General features: G+C 35.7%; 1 protein-coding gene across 6 annotated transcripts in view; it reads left to right on the forward strand.

Annotated features, from left to right (window-relative positions):
- Positions 1 to 23,033, forward strand: part of CCDC171 (coiled-coil domain containing 171) — a 152,110-nt gene that overhangs the window by 13,694 nt on the left and 115,383 nt on the right. For 3 of the 6 annotated variants that reach the window (XM_062600270.1, XM_062600275.1, XM_062600271.1), the window contains 4 exons: positions 1,060 to 1,250; positions 6,485 to 6,631; positions 18,476 to 18,568; positions 19,961 to 20,121. In XM_062600270.1, coding sequence (XP_062456254.1) covers positions 1,060 to 1,250; positions 6,485 to 6,631; positions 18,476 to 18,568; positions 19,961 to 20,121 — 592 coding nt within the window. Of the gene's footprint in view, positions 1 to 866; positions 912 to 1,059; positions 1,251 to 6,484; positions 6,632 to 18,475; positions 18,569 to 19,960; positions 20,122 to 23,033 lie in introns of those variants that run through there. The other 3 variants (XM_062600273.1, XM_062600272.1, XM_062600274.1) reach the window with 3 other exon arrangements.

The following is a 23,033-nucleotide window of genomic DNA, read 5'->3' on the forward strand; positions in this document are numbered from 1 at the left end:
ATATTTTTCTGCTCAGCTCAGCGGGGGTTGATGTTCTGCCATGTGATAGTCTTTTCCTGTTGTTCTGTCCATTGATTATCTATCACATTTTGATGTGTCTCTTGTTTTACCCTTCTTAGATTGAGATGAAATTACAGAAAGCTGCAAGAAATTGAAATAAGAGTACATTAGGAAGTGGTGATTATTTAAATATTAGTGTAGCTTGTTGTATACAGCAAAATGAGAAATATATACAGAGTAGCTTCATCTGAAAGCCAGTTTGTAGAATGAAATTACTCAGTCAATGTACATTACATAATGGCCACATATAATCAAGATTTCAGCAGTATTTGTGGCTTTCACGAAAGACTACACACTGTCTTCCCTAGCTCAGGACATTTGCTGTACTGAAGTTTTAATTTCTTTAAGCAGCAGTAATTTAACTTAGAAAAGCTCAGACTTTGCATACTAGCATAAGCTGTCTTATGATCTCCTGTAGTTCTTCTAATTGCACAGGCTACCTGTACCGTAATTTAAAACGAACTCATTGCTGTAATACATGTGAAATGTCCACACATGCTTGCAGATCTGCATGCTTATGCTTGGAAAACCTGAACTTCCTTGTTCTCCCCCAAAGTTTTGAATAGGCCAGGGTGTTTTGTTCTAAAAGTTATAATAAGAGTTTAGGGTATCTTGTGGTAGTGATCTTATTTCCTTCAGAAATCTGTATGAATGTTTTCAGGAGTTCAAATTTTAGGATGTAAGAGAATGTTTACTCACTTGACATACAGAACTTTAGAGAGCTGTGAAATACCAGGGATAGTAACAGGAGCAGAAGACAGTATGAACTGCAGTTTTAAGGAAGAACAATGGAAAATTTGGTAGAGATTTTACAATCCAGATGCATTCAGTTCAGTTCTTTCTTTTGAACAGTAAGTAACTTTCTTAATGTTAAGAAATCTTGATGTTCTATTGTACCATAGAATATCACAAAATACAGAAGAACTAACACTCACTATGCAATTTTTTGAAAAAATTGGCAGTGATGTTTGTTTCTTTCTCTTCTTCCTTAAATAATAGTATTGAATGAAAATCTTCAGCAGAAAGTGGCAGAGACTGAGAAAATGTTTCATGTTGCTCAGCAGAAATGGAAAGAACAGCAGCAAAGACTTGCAAGTGACTTAGATGAGAAGGATGATATTCTCAAGACCTGTAATAATGAATATGAATTACTGCTTAAGGAAAGAGTCAAACTAGAAGGTGTTTTGCAGGTATGATACCTTATAATTGGGAAGATGAATTGCATGAGATGATGTCTGGAACATTTTTGGTGAGAAGTATGGTGGACGGGATTTTTCTTGGTCTGAGGAAAAAATCCCCAAAATAGAGAAATGTTGCAGAATGTCTGTAAAGAGTATACTTTCATGAAGTTGTACTATTTCAGTCTTTCTTGCTTTGATGGAATGTTTTTTTGCTGTTTTTCATGATAGCAAGTTCCCAATGCACATTGGTGATGAGTTGCGTTTGCACTGCTGTGCAAAGCTGAGTTAGTAAGATCAGACAAGCAGAAAACCTAGCCTCTAAATTGCTTTTCCTCTCTTCTCCCCACTCTAACATGCTGTAGCTTCTGAAACTGAAAATCATTTATGTAATATCACATCTGTCAGGCAACCCAAACTGAGGTAATGGAATTTCCATCAATGTTGTGAGTGTTACCCACTCCATGTTCCATGTGAAAGATATAATGGCTTAAAACTTCATTGATTTCTGTTCTTTCGGTAGACTTAGTGCAGATGGAAAGAATGACTGTTACTGGAATTTCTGTTATTTAATTAGAAAAGAAACATGCTCCCTGTTAAGAGGAGACTATATAATCTATTCTATAGTTTGGGTTGTATCGCTCGCTCGCTCTCTTTCGCTCGCTTGCTCTCTTTTCCCTTTGCCCTCTCCCTTTGCCTCTTTCCTGATATTTCAGCCAGACAGAACTTCTGGGATTATGACAGTAGACTTTACTATTTTAGATGAGTTGGGGGTTACTGTTGTCTTCCTTCTAAACAGCTGTCTTCTCAGAGGCAGGGAAGGCCTAGTAGTCATGCTGATGCGGTCCTGGAAATATGCTCATTCAACAGTCATTCTGCATTCTGCCTACTTCTTAAATATTTAATTTTGGTTGCTGTTGATCTCAGCTGGATTTGAATTAACTGCTAATAGATTAATTAATTTGCACATTCAAGTTTAGTTCTAGGCTGAACAAATGAAAACTCAAGTTACTCTGTCAGTTTTACCCTCCTCCCTCTGCCCTGAACCTTGGATAATCTGGAATCCCTTTTGGGAGTGTGTAGTTCTTTTTTGTTTGTTTGTTTTTAACAGTACCAAACTGTATTTACCTAGCAAATATTTCATAAATTCACGATGTAAATACATATTTTAGTATATTTTTTTTATCTACTCGCCTTTTAAGATATGTTGAGGATGCTTGTGGGGTATTGTTTTCAGAAAATAGGATAGCTACAAAGTTGATGTGAAGAATTAATGAACAATTCTTTTTTTTAAAGAAACACCCAATATTACATAGTCCCTGTATTACATAGTCCCCTGATTTTTTTAATTAGTTATGTTGAATCTTGCCTAGATTTTTAAAACATAACAATTCTTGAAGAGGCATTTTTGTGTTTTGTACTGTGTATATACTCCCAATTCTTTTATGTTTTTGTTTGTCCAAAACAAATTGCTTTCAACTTGAATCTTGGTTAAATTCTGTGCTGTATCTTTAGCAGAATCTCTTAGAGAATAAGATCAGAGAGGGTTCCCTACTTGTCTGTATTTCCAGAGTACTCTCTCTTCAACTATTTGAAGGTAGCACCTGAAAAAAAGGTGGAATAATGAGACATAAGGTAGAAATTAGATAGCATGCTAGATACCCACATGCTTATGCTTGTACTGCAAAAGGAATTGCACTGTATTGTTATCTCCATGCCTAGGAGTCCTGGTGGTAGAGCTAGGACCCTGCTGTGCTGGGTTTTCTTCAAATCATGGGCAAAAGGGAAATCTATGTGGCAAAGGCAATCCACCTCCAAAAAAACCTCTAACCAATAAATATGAGAAAACGGGAGGATAGCCAGTAGTTTGTGTTCAGGCAAGAGTTACAAAAGAAGAAAGAATGACTTGAGATGGAGGTGCAGACTTGAGGTAAGGTTTCCTAGAATAAAGTATGTAGTGTGGTCTGTCCCTGCCAGGACTTCTTGGGGAACAAAGGTGAAATGCTATAGAAGCTCTCCCTCTGAAAGTTCATGATTATTGGCAGATACTTTGAAGGAACAGTTCTGAGAAGCATAAAAGAATAGTTTAACAAAGAAAGCAAGCCAAGGAGAATGAGAAGATTTTAAGGAAAAACTTGAGTTGATTGACAGATGACCCTCCAAAATCTTTCTCAGACTGACAGATATATGATTCAGTTTTTTTCAGTCTTATGTTCACAAAAGGTGTATTAGTTACAGGCTGTGAAGAAACCTAGCTTTAGATATGTTCTTTTTTTTTCTTCCTTTCTTTCTTTTTTCTTTTTTTTTTCTTTTTAAGGAAAGCATTGCCAGGTAATGAAGAGTGAAGTGTTGGCTCTGAGACCTGTCTAAAAGCAGACTGGGTTGGACTGAAGAGGGTTTCAAGTGGACTTACCGTCAGTTCTGTTCAGTGTTTTGAAGAAGCCATGTTCAGTGACTTTTAATGCTAGAAAGAGAGGTAGAAAAGATCAATATTAGGGAGGTACATTGTCTCAAGTGAAGTTTAGCATAAGATCATGACTAGAGGATTGTTTGAGACATTGTATTCTCTACCAGTGGGTGTATATGCAGAAGTAAAGGTCATCTGCAGACACAAATGTGAAATACATATTAAATCTTAATCTGGTTTCAGCAGGAAAAAGATTCTCTTCCCCACTTTGCTTTATTTTGTATCTGTTCCCATGCCAGTCAGTCCAGTTATAAATTATGAATGTAGCTAAAAAAAAAATCAGCAAATGCAGAATATGTAAATGTTAAAAATGCCCTTACATGCCTTAGTTGCTACTTGGAAGTTGGGTATGATAAAATTTTAAATTTTACTTGATTTAAGTTGGGCAGATAAATACCTGAAAGGTCTGTGTTTGTAAAAGACTGGAACATGTAAGTGTTCCAGTCTTTTGAGTTGTGTATTTACAGGCCTCTTTTAAATACTTTTACAGCTATTCTGACTATGAAAAGAAAGCTACATACAGTTGATTTAATTTGGTCTTAATATGTACACAAAAATGAGATTCTAAGCAAGTATGCAAATCTTAGTTAGAAAAGCTGCATTTCAGGAACTGTAATTCTGAACTTGGCTATGACAGTCCTGAATTGCATACAGAAACGAAATCAGCTTAATTTACAGTCTCTGGGAGAGAAGAAAGTAATCCTCTCAGCTTTCCAACAGGTTCTGTAGTGTGCTGTCTTGCGTGTACTTAGCATGGCATCTGCTTCATAAGCGAAGAAAGTATGAGTATAGTAAGAGCAACAGCGTCACCTTGTGGTTGGCCAAAAGATAATATTCCTTCCCAGAAATAATCCAGATCTCTTTCTTAAACTACTTGTGAAGTTCTTGTTTATGCACTTTGAAAAAAATCAGTTGTCTTTTTCATAAAGAGACATAAGGAATGAGTGTGCTTTGTGACATGCAAGTATATAACTTTTTTTGTCTTTTGCAAAGTGAAAAGTGTTTTTCTTTGTATCTTTTAAGTGCGGGTGATCACTGGAATAATACGCAGTTTTGTGTTGGATAGGAATCTGAAAAGTTCTGAGTCTCCTGTTAGATTCTGAAATTGTACAATTCCAATTGAGTTTCGTAACAAACTTGATGTGTTTAGGTCAATTTTAGTCTAGCTAATGTTATCTACATTTCCACTATAAAATATTTTTAAGTCTTGGCGAAGTGTTTTCCATCCACCTGAGTATTATTTCATCAATAAAGCTTTTTCTCACTGTACTTTTGTTAATGTCAGGAAAATGCACCCAAAGAGATAAATATCTCTGTGTTTTTAGTGTAGTGTGAATTGTTATATATTTCTGTATGAATAGTTAAATTATTTTTTTTTAGCATGATAGTGGGAAGAAACCTGAGTATTGATATTACTGGAGCAGATATTAGGGGATTAGTGTACGTTATTTTTGAAGTATTGGAATTAGCTTCAGATTCCGGTTTTTCCTTCATGTGTTTTTCACACATATCGCTTGCTTTTATTTCAGAAGATATGAATAAAATCATGCCATAATGCCTCTTTGAAAGAAAAGAGAAAATAGACTTAGATTTCTTTGATCTTCATTTATCAATATGGTACTGCTAGACTTCAGTCTTCCAAAGAATCATTCTGTATGAATAATTCATTTTCTTTTCTTCCTCCTTCCTGCTCTAGCTATGCCTAATGATTCATAATTTTGAGGAGCAAGAACATGTGACATAAGATTAATAGCAGAATTTGTAGACCAACTGAATAGTTCTGGTTTATTTTCTTGCAGTGATGGTGAATAAGAATAACTGAACAGGAGGACTTAGTGTAATCTTTCTCTTTTTTTGCACAGAAAGCCATTTTATCAAATTAGGTTTTTGAAGGTCCTTGAAATAAATCACTGGATTTATAGCTTGTTTCTGGAGCTAGTTATAGAAAAACTTATTCATGTCCACTAAACCAAAGCTATTTTTGGCACCTCTGGGATCTTCCCACTTAAGTATGTGCAAGGCTGCTGGGGATTCATTATGTGGCTACTTCCCTCTCAGTCCAGGATGGTGTTCTTATGTGTGAGCTTGTATAACTGTAACTCCACAGAACTGCTGAGTATAGCAGTGTTAACAATTATCCCAGTTGTAGCTTGGTTCAGATTTCAAACATGGAAATTGGAGATAGGGAACAGCTTCATTATTTTATGGTACTGACTTCTTCATATTTTACCTATATAATTTTCTAAAATTGGTTTCTAGACAGAATAAAGTTTATCTTAGAACAACAAAAATGAGGATTATTTAGTTTACAGCAATAACCATTTATAAAAAAGTCTGACTCAATTCCAAGTTCCAATAATTAAAACCAAAATCAAATAGAACATCCTGTCCATATTTATTCTTTCATCAGATTTACTCAACACTTTCCCTTTACATCATCGTTATTTAGCTGGGAGGAAAAAAGAGATGGGTAGAGCAGCCTGCTCTAAACTGTACAGGGGTAACAGGGTAAAGTTTTTTTGGAGAATTGACTGTTTTTTAGAAAGACTGCAGAAGATTATACTCATGGTGATTTTAAGCAAGCATATTTTATTTGATGGCAGATGAAGAGCGTGTGCGCTGTTGGGTAAATGGTTTTGGTAACAAGTGCCAGCTTGTTAGGTTCTAGTAACCTCTTCTCATGCAGTTTCTATTCAAATTGTATTCCTCATTTAATCTCCTTTAGTATAATACTCTATCTCAGTACAAATATTCTCTTCAATCTTTTTTTTTTTCCTAGGAGCAGAATAACACACTGCAAAATATGCACAAGAAAATGAAAGATATGGAACTGAAACATAATGACTGCTCTGAACTCCTGAGACGACAGGCCAGTGAGCTTGAATACTGCACTGAAAGAGAGGAACGACTTAAAAAAGAAATTGAAGTAAGATTTTTTTTTTAATAAGCTCTGAAATTCTGTGTTTGAGCAATTTCATTTCTGAAGGAAAAAGAAAAGCCTCATAGGCTGCAAGTTTGATTTACTGTATTCACTGATATTGAACATCCATTTTGTAGAATAGGCTGAGGAGGTCAATGACATTAACTTTGTGTATCTGATTTGAGGCTGGGATTTGAACAGTAAATGGGAAGAGGCTTGTGAGAGCACAAAGACAAGGCTAACCTCAGTACAACTTTTTCATTAAGAAATCCACAAATTCTTTGTAACCACTTAATTTTTCTATCTTGCTAGATTTTTGGCTTAAGAGAACATCTGAACATAACTCCGTTTTGAGCAGGTTTCTAAAATTAAAAAATTTGTCGAAGAAAATCTTTTGGAGCTGAGAAGGGTACCAAGTAGTGTGCTAGGAGGCAGAAATTAAATACTGGAAGACCACAATGGAGTTTTGCAGTCTATTCCAACCTAGACTTAAATGTTAAAGGTGGTTTTATTTTGCTTGTCTGTTAAGTGACACATGTTGTTGAGAAGTCTCAGATTTTGCAGATTAGCATCTTGTACCGAATGAATATCTTTTACAAAACTAATACATACAGTTCTCTTCTCTGTTTCAACATTTTGCTTACCTGCTAGGTAGATTTATAGTGGGATTTGTAGTAATTTTGTTACCTGAACATACAGTTTGGACTGAGGCTTTCTTGGTAGAGTATTTGTCACTGTGGGAAAGCCCAGTGACTGGATGGTTTTATCCTGATGTAACTTTTCTACCAGCAGAATCTTTAAATGTTTTCTGTAACCAATTTTGAAGAATGAGCATATGCAGGGTGTTCAGAGTCTTTAGAGGAATAAGAGACATACAATCTTCAGCTGTGTCTGCTCTCTATTGTTTTTCCTTTAAAGACAAAAAAGTGTTTAAAGCATTGATTGCTAGACTACATTAAAGGCAAGGTAGAAAAGAAAACTCCTACAGGGAAGATCAAAGCTTATCATCTGAAAAGTACCCATTTATTGACCAACAAGATAGATCTCTTTGAGGACACAAATGTCTACAGGAAATCTATTCTCAGATACTGTGAGCTGGACATACTGGCCTAGACAGAATTGCCCTCAGTTAGGAAGTACTGTGTACTGTTAAGTTCCAATAATCCTTTTAAAAACAAAGATTTTTGCTTCCAAATATTTACAAAGAGACTTTTCTTTGGGCTCCCTGGCTTTACAGATATCAACATCCATCTCTAGACTTAGAAGGGAAGAGATCGTTTCCTCAGAAACAAAAGAAACTGTTTGCCCAGGCCATGGTTTTAATCAGAGAATACTACCTTACTAAGCACAATCAGCTAAGATATTTTCATTGTTGCTTAATTTTTATTGGATTTTTTTAAAATGCTTATGGTAGTCTAGTGAGAAAACAACACACTCAAACTGCATAAAAAGGCCTTATGCTACTTGTAAATGTATCTGCTTAGGTAATGATTAAAGAAAGTTTGTAATAAAAAGCTTTGCATACAAAGTTTATACAAGTTAGCAAAAGTCCCTGTGATTTTTAAAAAAACAAAACAAGCAAGTCATCTTAAATCAAACTAGCATATGCTTTAGTCAGCTAGCATCATGCTGTACCATTGCAAAGGTTAATTGAATGCACGTAATGCCTGAAAGGGCCTTCAATGCTCACTCCTTTTGTACTTGAAGTCAGAGAAATTAATGAGCCTCTAAGAATTCCACTGTTCTTTAAGAAGCACAGGCACTAGATATTTTGAGCTTTTAGTGTTGCTTGCTCTATATTTTGGATTGAAAGTGTGAAGTGTTGTCACAGGGTTTGTAACAACAGCATTATCTGCCTGGTACAAGATACTGCTACTCTGCATGCCCATTTGTAGAGCAAAGTTTTTCTGTCTTTTCTGTGGTTATGAAAGGCTGCCCCTTCAGAATGACGTGGGTTCTGAAGTCCAAAATTCAAGTTCATAACATGCATTTTAAGCTAGGTTCTCTTGCCGGTAATCCTTACCCCAAACCCTTATTCCAAAACTTACATAGGCAGGAGCAACTTAGTATTATTAGAACTTGAAATCTAGATCACTTCCAAAACCTATCTGGGGATTAATAAATTTGTCATTTTCTTAGTATTAACAGAGCTTGAAATCTAGATCACTTCCAAAACCTATCTGGGGATTAATAAACTTGTCATTTTCTTCCTCTCTTATCTTCTGGAATTTGATCATAAAAAGGTATTGTCTGTTCTTCCTGCTAAAATGAAGTAGAAAGACCTGAAAAAGAGAGACTAGGTAACTTATTCTTCACCTCCATAGCCTGGTTGTTGAAGCTTTCTCTTGGAGACTGGAGAGGAAGGAATTGAACGCGTATGTGAGAACAGATTGATTGGATAAAGGAGAGAGTCTAATAAGTCTTCTCTTCTGGCTGTGTTTTAAAGAAAGGATTATGCGCTCAGTTTTCCAAGGGGCCTGCTGCATCCCAAGAAGACAGAAGTGCTTCTGTGAAGCCTGGAGATGGTTAGGATTTAGACACATTGTCATCAACAGAATTTCCTCCCCTCTACCTTAAGCAGTTGCCTCCTTAGCATACTAGCTTCCCCAGATCATATTCTTAGTTGCCAGATGCTTCCCACACATTGTGGAAGGAACAGTAAAGGAGGACACTAAAATCTGGGCGGTAGTTTTCAGTGTGTGGCAAGATACTGAAGTCTTCTGTGGTTCTGTCCGTACTGGGTTAGTCTCACTTAGTTCTGTGCTGTTCCAGAAAACTCTAAATGTAAAGGAACAACTATTACGAGTGTAAGAAAAGAATTATGTAAAATTCTTACAGCAACTCGGGTGTTGTAAGATGTTATGCCCATGACGTCAGATTTTGAGACAGATTTCAGATATCAGGCATCAGATTTGGAGTTATATTTCCATCCAGATATAGAAGACTTAAATTAGTAGACTCCAGAAGGAAGATGTGAGTTCATTTTTTATGAGTTAGCCCTATATTTCTTTATCATTCTTCATGGAGTATTTAGTGTATAGAATGAAATTCTTTTTTCCTAGAAAAAGGATTACATTCATTGAATGAATTAATCACAAGAGAACAACTGGTGTTAATACAAGAGTAATTTCTTATTTCAGTATCTATGTAGACTGCCTGCTTTAGGGAACTTTTAGTTAGATAGTGTGTAAGTTCTTTATGATGACAGTGATCTTCTTAAGGTGATTTGTGGGGAATGTATATAATTTTAACTAAAAAAGCAGTTACATCTTTTGCTTTATTGACAGACAATGTAGGTGAAGTTTTTTGGAGTTCACAAAGCCATTCCTTTGCTACCCTCTGCTGGACATAAGGGAGAAGTTCATGAGAAAATACTGGCATTTTAGTGATGAATAGCAAAAATAAATTTAGAATCTTTTTCTTTAGTACTTTAGCACTTCTACTATAAATTAAAGAGTTACATATAATAGATCATATTGTAAAGATATAAAGGAGGGAAAAGTCTCTTTTTTTAAATAACACTTGTTTTATACTTCAATCATTATTCTGAATGTGATTCAAAACACTCTTCTTTGTAAGGCATGGCAGAGTACGTTTTTAGTCTCTTGTATTAGAAATGAAGAGAGAATAATAGCAAGTTTGTGTACGTTCTTCAGTTGAAAGAGAACTATTGCTATAGTAACTACTCTGTTAGTTTTCTACCTTGCAGTAATGTCAGTGTGACATACCTTTACATGGGCATGGAACCCTTTTGAAGTAGAATACACTGGTAACAGAAAAAATTAAAATGGAAACCTTTTCCCTATTCTGCTTCTTTTGTGTAAGACTCAGTAGTCATACAAGTTCCTAGTATTTTTGTTTAGTAATAAACTCACTGTATGCTTTTACTTACAAACGTCATTATTTCCTGGAACTACTGTCTCTTATTTTAGTCCTGTGCTTCATTGCTGTGTAAAGATGATTTCTTGGGAAACACGAAATAGTTTGTATATTGAATTAATGTTTCTTGTGATGTGTCTGGATGCCAAAAGGCTGGATGGGAAAGCTGTTGGATGAACAGAGGAGGAGGGGGGAATGTGTTTTTAACATGAGAAACAGAATTACTAGTTCATAAATTTCAAATTCTTTGTCTTGTTTACAGATAGATGTAGTGATTTTCTATTGTTTGTTTTATGTGGTTGAGGCTGCCAAGTCTTCATAAACTGAAGCTCAAAGTCTCTGAAGATTTTTAAACCCTTCTCATAATACCTGGAAAATGTCCCCAAACTTATTCCATTATATTTCTGAGACTTTGAGCAGATTGCCATTTAAAGACCATTTCCTTAGCTTTCATGATGTTCTTTTTCTCCTCACCATTGCCTCTGAGGTACTTTTCTTGGCCTGCTAAATGTATCATCTTGCATTAACTTTGTAATGCTGCTTTCATGTGAAGAAAACTTACTGTCTTTGAATGATGGCTCGTGTCTGTGTTTAGGTTAGGTGTACGTACGTGAAATAAATTAAGGCTGTGTGTGTAATAAATTTCTCACTATATGTACATGGCAGTACATAAGGTAATGTAAATCAAAAAATTGTCAGTCCCAGACCAAAAAAAAAAAAAAAAAAAAAAAAAGAAAGAAAGAAAAAAGAAAAAAAAAAGAAAAAAAAAAAGAAAGAAAAAGAAAGGAAAAGTGACTTTCTTTTTACTTTCTTACTATTAACCTCACTACTAATTGCAGCTTCAGGTAGGTTACAACAGAAGAGTCTTATTAGAAGGGTTTGAAAAAGCGCAGAAAAGTTATGAGAGGACACATCCCTCAGCTAGCTAACAATTTCACTTGTGAAATGTTAAGCTTCTTTTTTGTCTTCTGTGAGCGCATATTCTTTGGCTTACTCTTATTTGATCCTCTGCTCTCTAGAGTCTACACCTAGGCATCACAGTTTTCTTAATGAGATCTCTAGTGACTCCAAAGTTAATGTTTCTCCAGTGACATGCTTACCAACATAAGGGATGTCATTTAGAGCCCTTTTTTCTTTATCATCTCATGTACATCATATTATTCAAGTCCAGGTTGAAGGCTGTTTACTTACTCAGTAGCAGACCAGAGTTGTTTGAATGCTGTCCCTGTAACCCTTACCAGCATATAGACAAGAATGACATGTTTTGTTACTATGTGCTTGTATAAAGTAACATTGTAAGTTCCTGCACTTAGATGGGGTTTACTAGCTATCAAACATAAGCAGAAGAGATGACCTTTTTCTCTTGGGGTACTATAGAAAGGAAGAGCTGCTCAGGTGCATTCATCAGAAGCAAGCACATTCCTCAACTTGGTTGCAAATTGGAACAGCTTTATTTCAAGGCAATCAACGTATTTCAGTTTAGCAGTCCTAGCTTTTTACTTTTTTCCTTAGGCCAAGCATATGGGTTATCTTGTAGCCCACACACCATCATATTTGCTGATCCAGTGTTGTACCCTGAGCAGGTCAAGACTGACTCCCTTGCCAAGGAGTCATGTTTTTGAAGACTCAAATATATGTGGAATGTTTGTACTGAGGATTTAGTCCACTTTGTTGAGTGGAAAGAATGTTTACATAATTGGTTAAGAATTATTTCTAGTTTAGTACCTGTATTGTTATTAACAAGTTGTTTATTATCTGGACAGGAGATGGCTCCACCTTACTGTGATCAAGAGGCATCAGTATTTCTAACACTAGGTGGAAGTGGTCAGCACATCTCCCAAAGAAGGCTCAGACCTGACATCCTGATTTAGGTTAAGAATTATAGAGATATGCTTTTATGCAGGAAAAAAAAATTAATATGAATATAGAAGCAGAGAAATAGGGTGGATGGATTATGATCCTGATGTGAGGTGAATGTGTATTTTTTTTTCAGTGTATATTTTATTTTGGCCAAATGTTTCCTGGCAGGATTGGGCCTCAGTCATGGGGAAGGGCAAGTATCCTGGCAACTTTTTGGTAGGGTAAGACTGAATCTTGCTGAACTGCTAAATACAAGCAGGGAAGAGAAAAATCACTTCTATTACTGTGTTTAAGCTTGGAAGCTTTTGTAAATATACTTTTTCTGTTTTTTTTTTTCTATTTTCTTTTTAATTTATCTGATGATGAAAAGGATTTTGATGTAGTTGCAAGTACCAGAGCATTGCATTTTCTTGGATGTGATGTTTCACAAATGCAGGACACTGAATTACACATTCAGTATTCAATGTCCTTCCAATTCAATTCCCATTTGCAGTATATGAAGAAGGGGTGAGGGGACTGAGAAAGATGGAAGCCACACAGTCTGGTTTGGAAAATGGTACTACAAAATATTAGCATACAAAAAATGTATCCTGGAAACCACATTAGCATTAGCATGCAACTGGACAGTGGAAAAAGTGACTGAATCTTAAGAGTTTAAAGTAAACATAGCATGGTTGTCCACAAGTTCTGGGGCTGTGGTGACATTTTCTTAGCAACTTTATTCACTAAAGTATTGTATGATGTTTCACAGAAGTCGTTTTTTTCTGTGCTTTAATGGAAACAGAGATCTTCATTATTTAAATTACAGCTGAAATTGATTCAGCTTGAATATCAAAGGAAACAGATTCTGTGAGTGTGTGTGGTACCTTACTTCAGGTGTCTGTCGTCAGACACCCTGCTTGTGCATATGGAAGTAATAGAGAAACATTTCGGCTACTGAATGTTGTTGGGATAACCAATGTTACACATGTTAGATAACCAAACACTTCATAACCATGGGAGAAACATAATTTTTGGATCTGTCTTTGAGATGTTTCTCTCTGACTTGGACCCAACAAGAAGTATTCCAAGTTAGAGAGGAAAGTATTCCCATGTGATGCCCAGCTGGGAGATTGTGGCCATGATATCTAGGACTCGCAACCTCTCTCTGTAACTTGTTTTCCCATGGCTTCTTCTTTCTAGGCAGATGTTGTGTAAAGCTGTTGGACACATAACATGGTTCTGTAACAAGATAAAATGATGCTTGTCTTTGGTCAGATTCAGAGAGGTTTGCTTGGCTAAAGTAATTCTGCTACTAAAGACTTTGTTTCTCAGAGAGAAGTCCAGAACTCTTCTCCCTGTTCCCACACTCTTTATGGAGTTACTAACATGTATTACAGACTAGAATCAACCCTGACTTTTCTTTTGTGTCACAGGATAGATAACGGATCATTCTTGTTGGTACAGCATGCAGCTTCTTACCATGAAGGGAAGTCCCTAAAAGTGTCAGTATAGCGTCTGTGACACATGATGAATAAAATGAATCACAGGATTGGTAAGGTTGGAAGAGACCTCAGGAGATCATCTAGTCCAACCCCCCTGCTCAAGCAAGGTCACCTACAGCATGTTAGACAGGGTTGCATCCAGGCTGGCCTTGAAGATCTCCAGAGAAGGAGACTTCACAACCTCTTTGAGCAATCTGGTCCCCTGCTCTGTCACTCTCACAGGGAAGAAATTCCCCCTCACAGTCAGGCAGAAATTCCTGCAGTTCAGTTTTTGCCCATTGCTTCTCGTCCTTTTGCATGGGGCAGCTGAAAAGAGTTTGTCTCTGTCCCCTTGACACCCTCCCTTCAGGTACTTGTACACATTGATAAGATCCCCCCTCAGTCTTCTCTTCTCCAGGCTGAAGAGGCCCAACTCTCACAGCCGTTCCTCATGGGGCAGATGCTCCAGCCCTCTGATCATCTCTGTAGCCCTACGCTGCACTCCTTATAGTGGTTCCATGTCTCTGTTGGACTGGGGAGCCTAGAACTGGACACAGTGCTCAAGGTGAGGCCTCCCCAGGGCTGAGTAGAGGCGCAGGATCACCTCCCTCGACCTGTTGGCAACACTCTTCCTACAGCATCATATCCCTCTTAAAGCTTCCCTCTTCCCCTCCAGGAATTTTCTATTTGCTTCTATCAGACTTTATTTGAATTTGCTAGATGTATGGCTGTCCATAATCTACAGCAATCAAATTGTAGAACCCAAAAAAAAAGAAAATTCATTACTCTGCCAGATACAAACAGCATCTATATTACTTTCCCAGTTCGCATACATAATTTTTATGGAAGCTTTTTTAAACATCTGAATCCCTTTCGAGTAAGACAGCCGTTCATACTAGTAAGCTAATGCTTAGGTTTACATGACTAATCTTCTGAGACATTTGAGGAAAGTGTAGTTCACTTGTCATCTTTGGCTTCTAGCAGTATAGAAAACTAGCGGTAGTTTCCATCACATCCCTAACAGTGACCTATCTTGAATGAAACTATGTCTTCATTCTCTCCCTAATTCTTTGCTTGAACTTACTTAAAAAAAAAGTTTAAAGCAAAAGCATACAAACTACTGATATGAGGCAAGGCTTTAAAGAATCAAGCTGTAGAGTTAGATGAAGGTTAGAAGCAAGAATAGGGGTTGGGACCCTAACCTTGCTACGAAATCTTGATGTTGAACAAGTCACTTACCTTGCCTGTTATTTAGGGAGACTGTTTGTAGGATGATATTTATCAGGCCCACAGATATTTTGACTACTAGTGATAATTTATTTTTCCATATGTGTATTCTATGTGTCTTGAACCTATTTGAACTGAACCTGTTTGAATGCTTTCTTTGGATACCTGTCTGGTCTATCTAGTTGTTCTTTGGTAAGAGCCTGGGCTTTATACCTCTTTGGCTGTACTGTAGACGTGGCATCTTTTCTTCCTGCTTGTAACTGGGAGCTTGTTTTTCACATTCTAGAGATCATCAGGAATCTCAACTGAAGCACTCATTTTCCCAGTTCTTTCCTTTTATAGGTGTGATAGTTCTACTGCTGAACTATTCAGTCACTTATGATAACTCAAACAAATGAACCTTCTGCAAATACATGTATATTAGAATGAAATTGTCCTACTTCAGACAGCAAGAGTGATGTGTTGACACTTCCTACAGGTATCTGCTTTTTTTTCCTACATCCTTTTTCTCGTTGTTCCAGGATTTTTTTTTTAGGACTGAAACTCGGGGGCAGATTTAGCTCAGCTGGTTAGACCATGGTACTGCCAATGCTAAGGTTGCAGGTTCAATCCCCATATGGGCTATGCTGAGGGTTGGACTAGATGATCTCTAGAGGTCCCTTCCAACCTTACCATTCTAGGATTCTATGTTTCTGGGTGTTTGGGTGTCCTTTGAACCAGTTAGCACTTGCCCGTGCAGTTAGTGTACATCAGTATTGGCAGTCGGGAAGGGTTGTGTTTGCTTGAAGGGAATAATTCCCTTTGAAATGTATTCTATTTTTAAAGTTTTATTTGTTTTCAATTTTGGAGAACGTGATTGCCCCACTTTTTTTGTTCTTGCAGATACAAAGAAGCAGGTTTTTTTTCCTTTTTTTTTTTTTTTTTTTTTCTTCCCAAGAGTAATGAAATTGATTTTTTTGGGGGCGGGGGGGAGGGGAGAATGGCACCTTATTTGAGAAGGCGCTTGAGAGGATAACCATTGTTATCCATTCTCTTGCATCAAGTAGAATTTTCCTTATGTTTACATATTCCCTTGTTTCAGCTAAATGGAGATTGAGATGAAAGTGCAGAGCAGAGTTCTCCTTTGGAGTGGTGCTCAGAAAATAAAATAAGATTTAGTAGTCAAATGCAATATATGTCATGAATTAGTTAGATGAACCTAAAAGCTTTATTTACAGAATCACTTTTTTTAATACTTTTTCAATTTCCAAGATTCACTGTGAAAACAGACAGTGGTCTGATTTGAGCAAGCCAGCCAAAAACTTTTCCCAGTCTAAAAGTTGTGATAGGTATCTTCCTTACTTTTCCCTCCATTCTTTTAATCAAACTTAAGTTGAATTATATTCAGATTTATACTTTAAACACTCTCAAAGAAACAAAATCCAAATAATTTATTTTTATAGTTCTCTTACTACTTTTACCTGACTAGGAAGGAGTATTGCTTTGTAAAACCATCATGTTAATAGACGTTGATCTGTTGGAGAATACTAAAGAAGTTCTTCTAACTTGCTGTTGTAGGTAACTCAGTAGTTCTACACTAAGGGTAAAGGGGAATGGGAGCTCTCTTAGTAGGTTATTTGGAAGAATTGAACTGTTAGAATCTTAATCAAGGTATTTTTGAGGATAGATCCTGGAAGCATGAAAGTACAAGGAGAATACTTGTGCACTCCTCTTTTTTTTTTTTTTTTTTTTTTTTTTTTTTTTTTTTTTAAAGTTTAAGTAGATAAAACTCCTGGAAACAGGTAAATTTTAAACCTCTCAACAGTTCTTTCCGTGGAGTAGGTTTGGTAAGTGCCCTAATATTGCTCGTTTTCTCTTAAAGTCACCCTTGTATGGATATCAGTTTCAAAATTACTTCCTTTGGTTCACCCCTTCCCCTTCAGCTCCCTCCAATTCTCTAATCTACAGAAACAAAAAAAGGTTAACATTTATTGCTAAGAACTCTTTTTATAATGTCTGTTAATGTTTCTTTCTCTTCACTTAATTATTCAGAATCAAGGTGCAGCCCCACATACTTGCTACTTTGTTACACGTTCCCAGAATGGATAGCTTTGAGCGTATTTATGTAATCTTGCATGTTACATAAATGTAACTGACTTTTTTATATTAATTTCTTTCTCTTGATCTTCTTGATTTAACTTGAACAGTTTAGGATATATTTTTCATTTCAATTCAGTCATCAGACAAAGTGAAAGAATGTTTGTGGTTGAAAATTATTTCGTTAAAATTGTATATGAGGTTTCCATTATCTTTAGTTACTGCTCTTGGTAAAATTATTTGTCCAGATGAAATTTTGTGTCCAGACATTTATATAGACATGCATGTCTGGTGATTTATTTTTGTGTTTAATGTAGCTTGGAATGATTTTTTTCAAATTTGAATCATTACAAACAAAAGGCGTGTTAAGTTCTTACTTAACTTTTTATTTTTTTTTTTTGGCCTGTCCACATTTCAGTGCAGACTGTTAGCATAGTTGGTGTGTGGTGTTTTTTTTGGGGGGGGTGGGGGTTATGTGTGTTTTGGGTTTTTTGTTTTTGTTTTTTCCTGAATGTTGAAAGAGTGAGACAGTCTAATTCAGACCATTTTGTATTATGTAAATGATGCATGCATGTACACATGTTCTGTTGCCTAATGAAATGAGAAAAGCAATAAAAATCAGTTAGGACGTCCTGCACATCTTGATATTTTCTAGATAAAACCACAAAAACGTAGCAGAATGGCTACAGGTCAGAGAATACGGCCATAAAATATTATCTTAGTGCTTTTAATCATTTCATTTGAATCATTTATTTGAATCAGAGGTTACAGATTTTCAATACAGTAAAACTATGACTTGTCTAGGGCTGCAGAGCAATCTATTCTTGTTACCTTACCTGTGAAAAAAAAACTAAATCCTTTCACCAAACAGCATATTTTTATCAAATCCTGTGTCTTCTTTTTTGAGCTATCTCATTACTGAAATTATAGGTACTATATTGGTATCTCAGTTGTATTTTGGAACATACAGGGTGGAGTTGTGTTGCATCTGGTGACTGTTTTGATGATAAAGTAAATAATAAGTTAATGTGCAGAATAGTCTCTTTGCTTTCTTACTCCAGGCATTGTTTCTTAATTTTAAAAATGTAGTAATAACATAATGCTGCATGTATTTCTTTAGCTAAATATAAAATAATAATACTCTAGGTCTGTAAACACTGTAAAATTTATAAACTATATATATATTTCTTGGTATGAATTCTCATGATCTTGAAGTACAAGCAGTTCAGATGCCAAAGCAGGTTTCAGTATGGAGTCCTAACAAACTGAATAGAATAACCAGCATAATCTTTTTCATATTTACCATCTTTTTCTGGACCTAAGTTTCTTCAAAATGTATTTTCAGGCAGCTACCATGAGAATAAAGAAGCTGGAAGAAAACATTGAAGCAGAGAGAGCAGCGCATTTGGAATCCAAATTCAATTCAGAAATCATTCAGGTAAACGATTGCAAAATATTTTGTGGAAGTTTACAGTGAAGCAGCCGTTGAAGTTCTAAAGATGCAATTTTCCAAAAATATGAAGACTGTTTAGTTCAGGTGAAGACACTAAATTGTTTTTGTTTGTTTGTTTGTTTTTTGTGATGAAAGCCTTGAAGTTGTAATAACTAGTACTTAAGGGAATAGAATAATAGGAGAGAGAAACAAAGTACAAAAAGCTGTTTTTTGGTGGACTTAAAAATTATTTGAATTAATATTAAAAATAAAATAAATTAATTTCCCAGCTGTCAGTTTGAGGAAGGAATTTCCTTCAGTATTTAAACACTGTGAGGAAAGGAAATTTCCACAGTAGCTAAACACTATAGAATTATTTAAATATCCTGCACTATATTTTTGAAAAGGCACTTATTAGAACTATTTAGATACTTAGTATATACATCTGACTTTTCTGGGAATGGGAGCTTAATCAATGCTCCATGAAACTGCTGCTGCAAATATGATTATTCAGAGTAGATTTCAACTTTGAACAGAATTATCATATCAGCAGTTACCAGTAAAAATTGATTATATGAAAAAACATAGCAGATATGGTTGAGTAGTAATTCTTTGAATTATTGAACTATCACATAGAGTCTCAACAGGTAAGGTGAACATGGTTTATTTTAAAAAGCAATTGCTTAGTGATCATACATTAAGTATCAGGTCTTGCGCATTTGACTTACTGGAAACTAAATTAAAAAATAAATTTTGGTATTTTTCTTTTATTTTCTGGGTAACCAAACTAATTGCTGCCATTCTTCAATTAGTAATTTTCTTGTTTGCATGATCTTCTCTATTTACAAGCATTTAGGGTTTTTTAAGTGACCATTACACTAGTAGAAAGGAAAGCTTCTGTTATTTTCATTTCCTCCTCCTTTTACGACATACCAAGGAACTGGGTGAGCAACATTCTTAGAAGTTAAAGACCTGTCTTCTATGGATGAATGACTGATAAGTTTTTCTTCCTTGTTTGATACACATGGATTTTTCAAGCTTGCCTTTTGCTAAGGAGAAGTATAGTCTTTACCGTGAATTGCACTCTTTCGTGAGTACTCTTAAAATACAGAATTCCCTTGGTAAATCATTCCCCTCACTAATAATTAAAACAAAAGAACAAACCCAGAGACCATCAAAGGAGAATAAGAGGTGCTTTTGGTCAGTGTTATTTCATCATTTGTCTCCGTTCTGTACTGACTGTGTTCATACACTTTGCATGTGTTCAGCACTCTCTCTATATATAATTTTATTGTCCTAGAATATAATTATCTTTGAAATAGAACTGAACATTGGATAACATTGAAGATCATGATATTTTTTCTAACTTATTTTAATTGCTTTCTTATCACTTGGTAGTTAAGAATTCGAGACCTTGAAGGAGCTTTGCAGGTGGAAAAAGCCAGCCAAGCAGAAGCTCTTTCGAATTTGGAAATGATCAAGAAAGAGTTCAAAGAGGTAGAAAATGCATATGAGAGAGAAAAATGTAATGCCCAAGAGAACCTGGAAAAACTCAATATGTAAGTTATCTGTTAAATTTATTGTAAGATGGCAGTAGACAGCTTATGTTCTACTTACAGTTTAAAGTCTCCATGGCTTTCAGTTTCTAGAAAATAACACAACTGTGCACTTCGCCATCCCTAGCCAAAATCTTGCACTCCATCAGTGACAGGTCCCTACCGGTAGGCATTTAGGTAGGTAAAGAAAATGGCTCATGTATTTTATTTTTTGCCAAAACAAAAATATTAAGAGGTCTAGCTGTCAGTGTCCTGTCTCCAGTAGTGTCTAGTGCCTGGGAGGGGAGTAGGAAGACATGTGGAATAGATAAAAACATTTTTTTTTCGATATACATTTGCATTATTATGAAAACATTACTACTTACCTCAGCAAGCTAGATAGGCCTCTAAGATTGCTGTTTGGAAGTGATGGATTCTTTATGGTGAATAATCTTAGTTTTGAGATTCTGGATGAATATGGAAAGTTTCTTAACTGGTAGGGAGAAGCTAGGGAAAAGTTTGAAGTGTGTGAGTTTAGACAAAATTACTTGGGCTTCTGCCTTACTCGGCCCAACCTAATATGTCTATGATAGCAGAGAAGTTTGGAAGAATGACTTTGTTTTATTTCCCAGGCAGATGAGAGGATGCATGATACTAAGCAATAAATGAAGGAGTCTTCTACTCTGGCTGAACCAAGTAGGTTCTGTGGAAAGAAAATTTCAAGGAGAAGAATAGTACTGGAAGATGGAGAACTAAGTTGTAGGTGAAGTGAAGGACAGTAGTAGATAAAGTCTAGGGGAAGAACAGCTTAAAGATTTTAGAAAGGAGGTGGTGCAGAGTTGGGGATTGAGAAGAGATTTAACCTAAGAGAATGACTTGGAAAAAGGAGTGGTATCTCCTTCAGTCTAGGATTAGGTGGATTTATTTGCACATAAACATTTGTGTTGACTTCCTCATGCAGGTACTAACATAAAGCAGTGGGAATCAATTTTCCTGCAAGTTAGGTGAGTTTGTGTGCCTTTCTGAGAGTGCTGAATTTAGCTTCCCTCTATCTGTCGTGGTAGAGATACTCTTAGTAACGTATTTGAAGCATCATAGCCTATGTTATAAACCTATTGGAGCTTTTCATGAAAATAGTACCAAAGGAGCTCTGAATGTAAGATTGTGCATTTTGGCAAACCAGAGTCACATAAAAATCTTTTTCTCTAAAGAAAATAAAATGTGTTTTTAAAAAATGTAGAAATGCATGAAATATAGCAGATGACTATCATGATATGAATGTTCACAATGATAAGTCTTCACACCTGAGAAGCTGGCTGAGTATATTTTGAGACTATCTGTGGTCCTAAAAGAACAGTAGTTAATTGATTGGTATTCTTATCTTTTCTAGTTGTTTTGAGCTTGAATTCTTTATACATCATTAAAATGATGTTTTTACGTCATTAAAATAATACCAAGTTTTTTGTCTTTGCTTGAAATGGAGAAGACGTGTATCAATGATTTGACATTTTATTTGTTTCAATAAAAAATAGCAACACCTTTGTGTTTGAAACAACCTTATCTGGAGAAATGATAGTTGGGTCAGTAGTTCTTAACAAGCAGCTTTACATTTATTTTTCTCCTGTATGTAACTTACTCTTAACTAGAATGTGGTCCTTCCCCTCTCCTCCCACCCAGGTAGTTTTCTAATTTCAGGTGATCCAGAAAAATGATTCTACAGATAAAATCTTTCTCTTCCCTTCACACCTAAGAGTTTTCTTGAACTAATGTTCTTCCAGTGCTTGTTTCTGGACTGTTTTTTCAGTTGTAATGAGGTCTATTATTCTGAAATTCAGCTTTATATTTGAGGCTCCACCAGCCAAATTCAACATAATCAAAGAGAACACAGGACTTTTTGTTTTTACTTGGCTAATGTCTATTGAATTGAAGTCTAGCACTTTCTAGTCTTTCTTGTCAACATTGCAACCATAGCATGGCTTTTGGTGATCAGTTAGGGAGCTGTTAACTTCCAAGAATCTGCACCATTTACTCTTTTTTTTTCTGGAAGTTTCTGACATTGTTCTTCAGTTGTTTTTGCTGAAGTTCAAGAACTGGCCCTTGAATCATATGTGCATTTCATGGCTGTCTTCTATCTGTTTTAATATCTCTTGCTCTTTGAAAGAAAAAAAATGCATTTGCCCTGTTGTTTTTTTTTTCTTTGAAGTACAGGGTAGTAAGATTCATGAACTGGAGATTGTGCAGACTTAAGAGTGCAGTCAGTCCATTCTGGGAATTACTAGGGTCATAGAAATTGTATTGATGACTTTTGAAAGGTTGTAACTTTTGAAGTGCAGAAATACTTTTTTTTTTTTTTTTTTTTAATCTCTATAGCTGTTTAGAAAATGAATGTGAATATAGACATGTGGTTCATATTCAGCTGTGATTTAGTCGCATAGAAACAGTTAAAGTTACTGAAGATTGCCTGTTCTGATTTTATAATTTGATGTGGCATGGAGTCATGAATTCTGTATAAGTTGATTAAAAAAAATCATATATTGCATATACACCAGAAGTGTAAAATACACATTATGTAAACATACTATGTCCTGAAAAGTGCTGTTAGAAGTGCTGTGTTTTACACTAGGACGGTAACACAATTTGAGGCACATGATTTCTACTGCACTTGATATTTTAATGCTCTTCATTGTCTATTTTCAAATTTTTTCTTTTTAACTTTCATCACAACTGTCTTCTCAGGTTGGCTTTTATCTCTGTTCAACTAGGACTTCCATTTACACTAGATAATCATTATTGTTGCAGCAAAAATTTGGAAACAACTTCAAAATTTCTATACTACTAGTTTCTCCACCCTATCCTACTTATGGGCTCTTGCTGTTAGCATGTACCGAAGTTCTCTGGTTTCTTGGAGCAGATGTCAGCAAATATATCTAGAAGAT

This window comes from Rhea pennata, chromosome Z, assembly GCF_028389875.1.
Source record: "Rhea pennata isolate bPtePen1 chromosome Z, bPtePen1.pri, whole genome shotgun sequence".
NCBI lineage: Eukaryota > Metazoa > Chordata > Aves > Rheiformes > Rheidae > Rhea > Rhea pennata.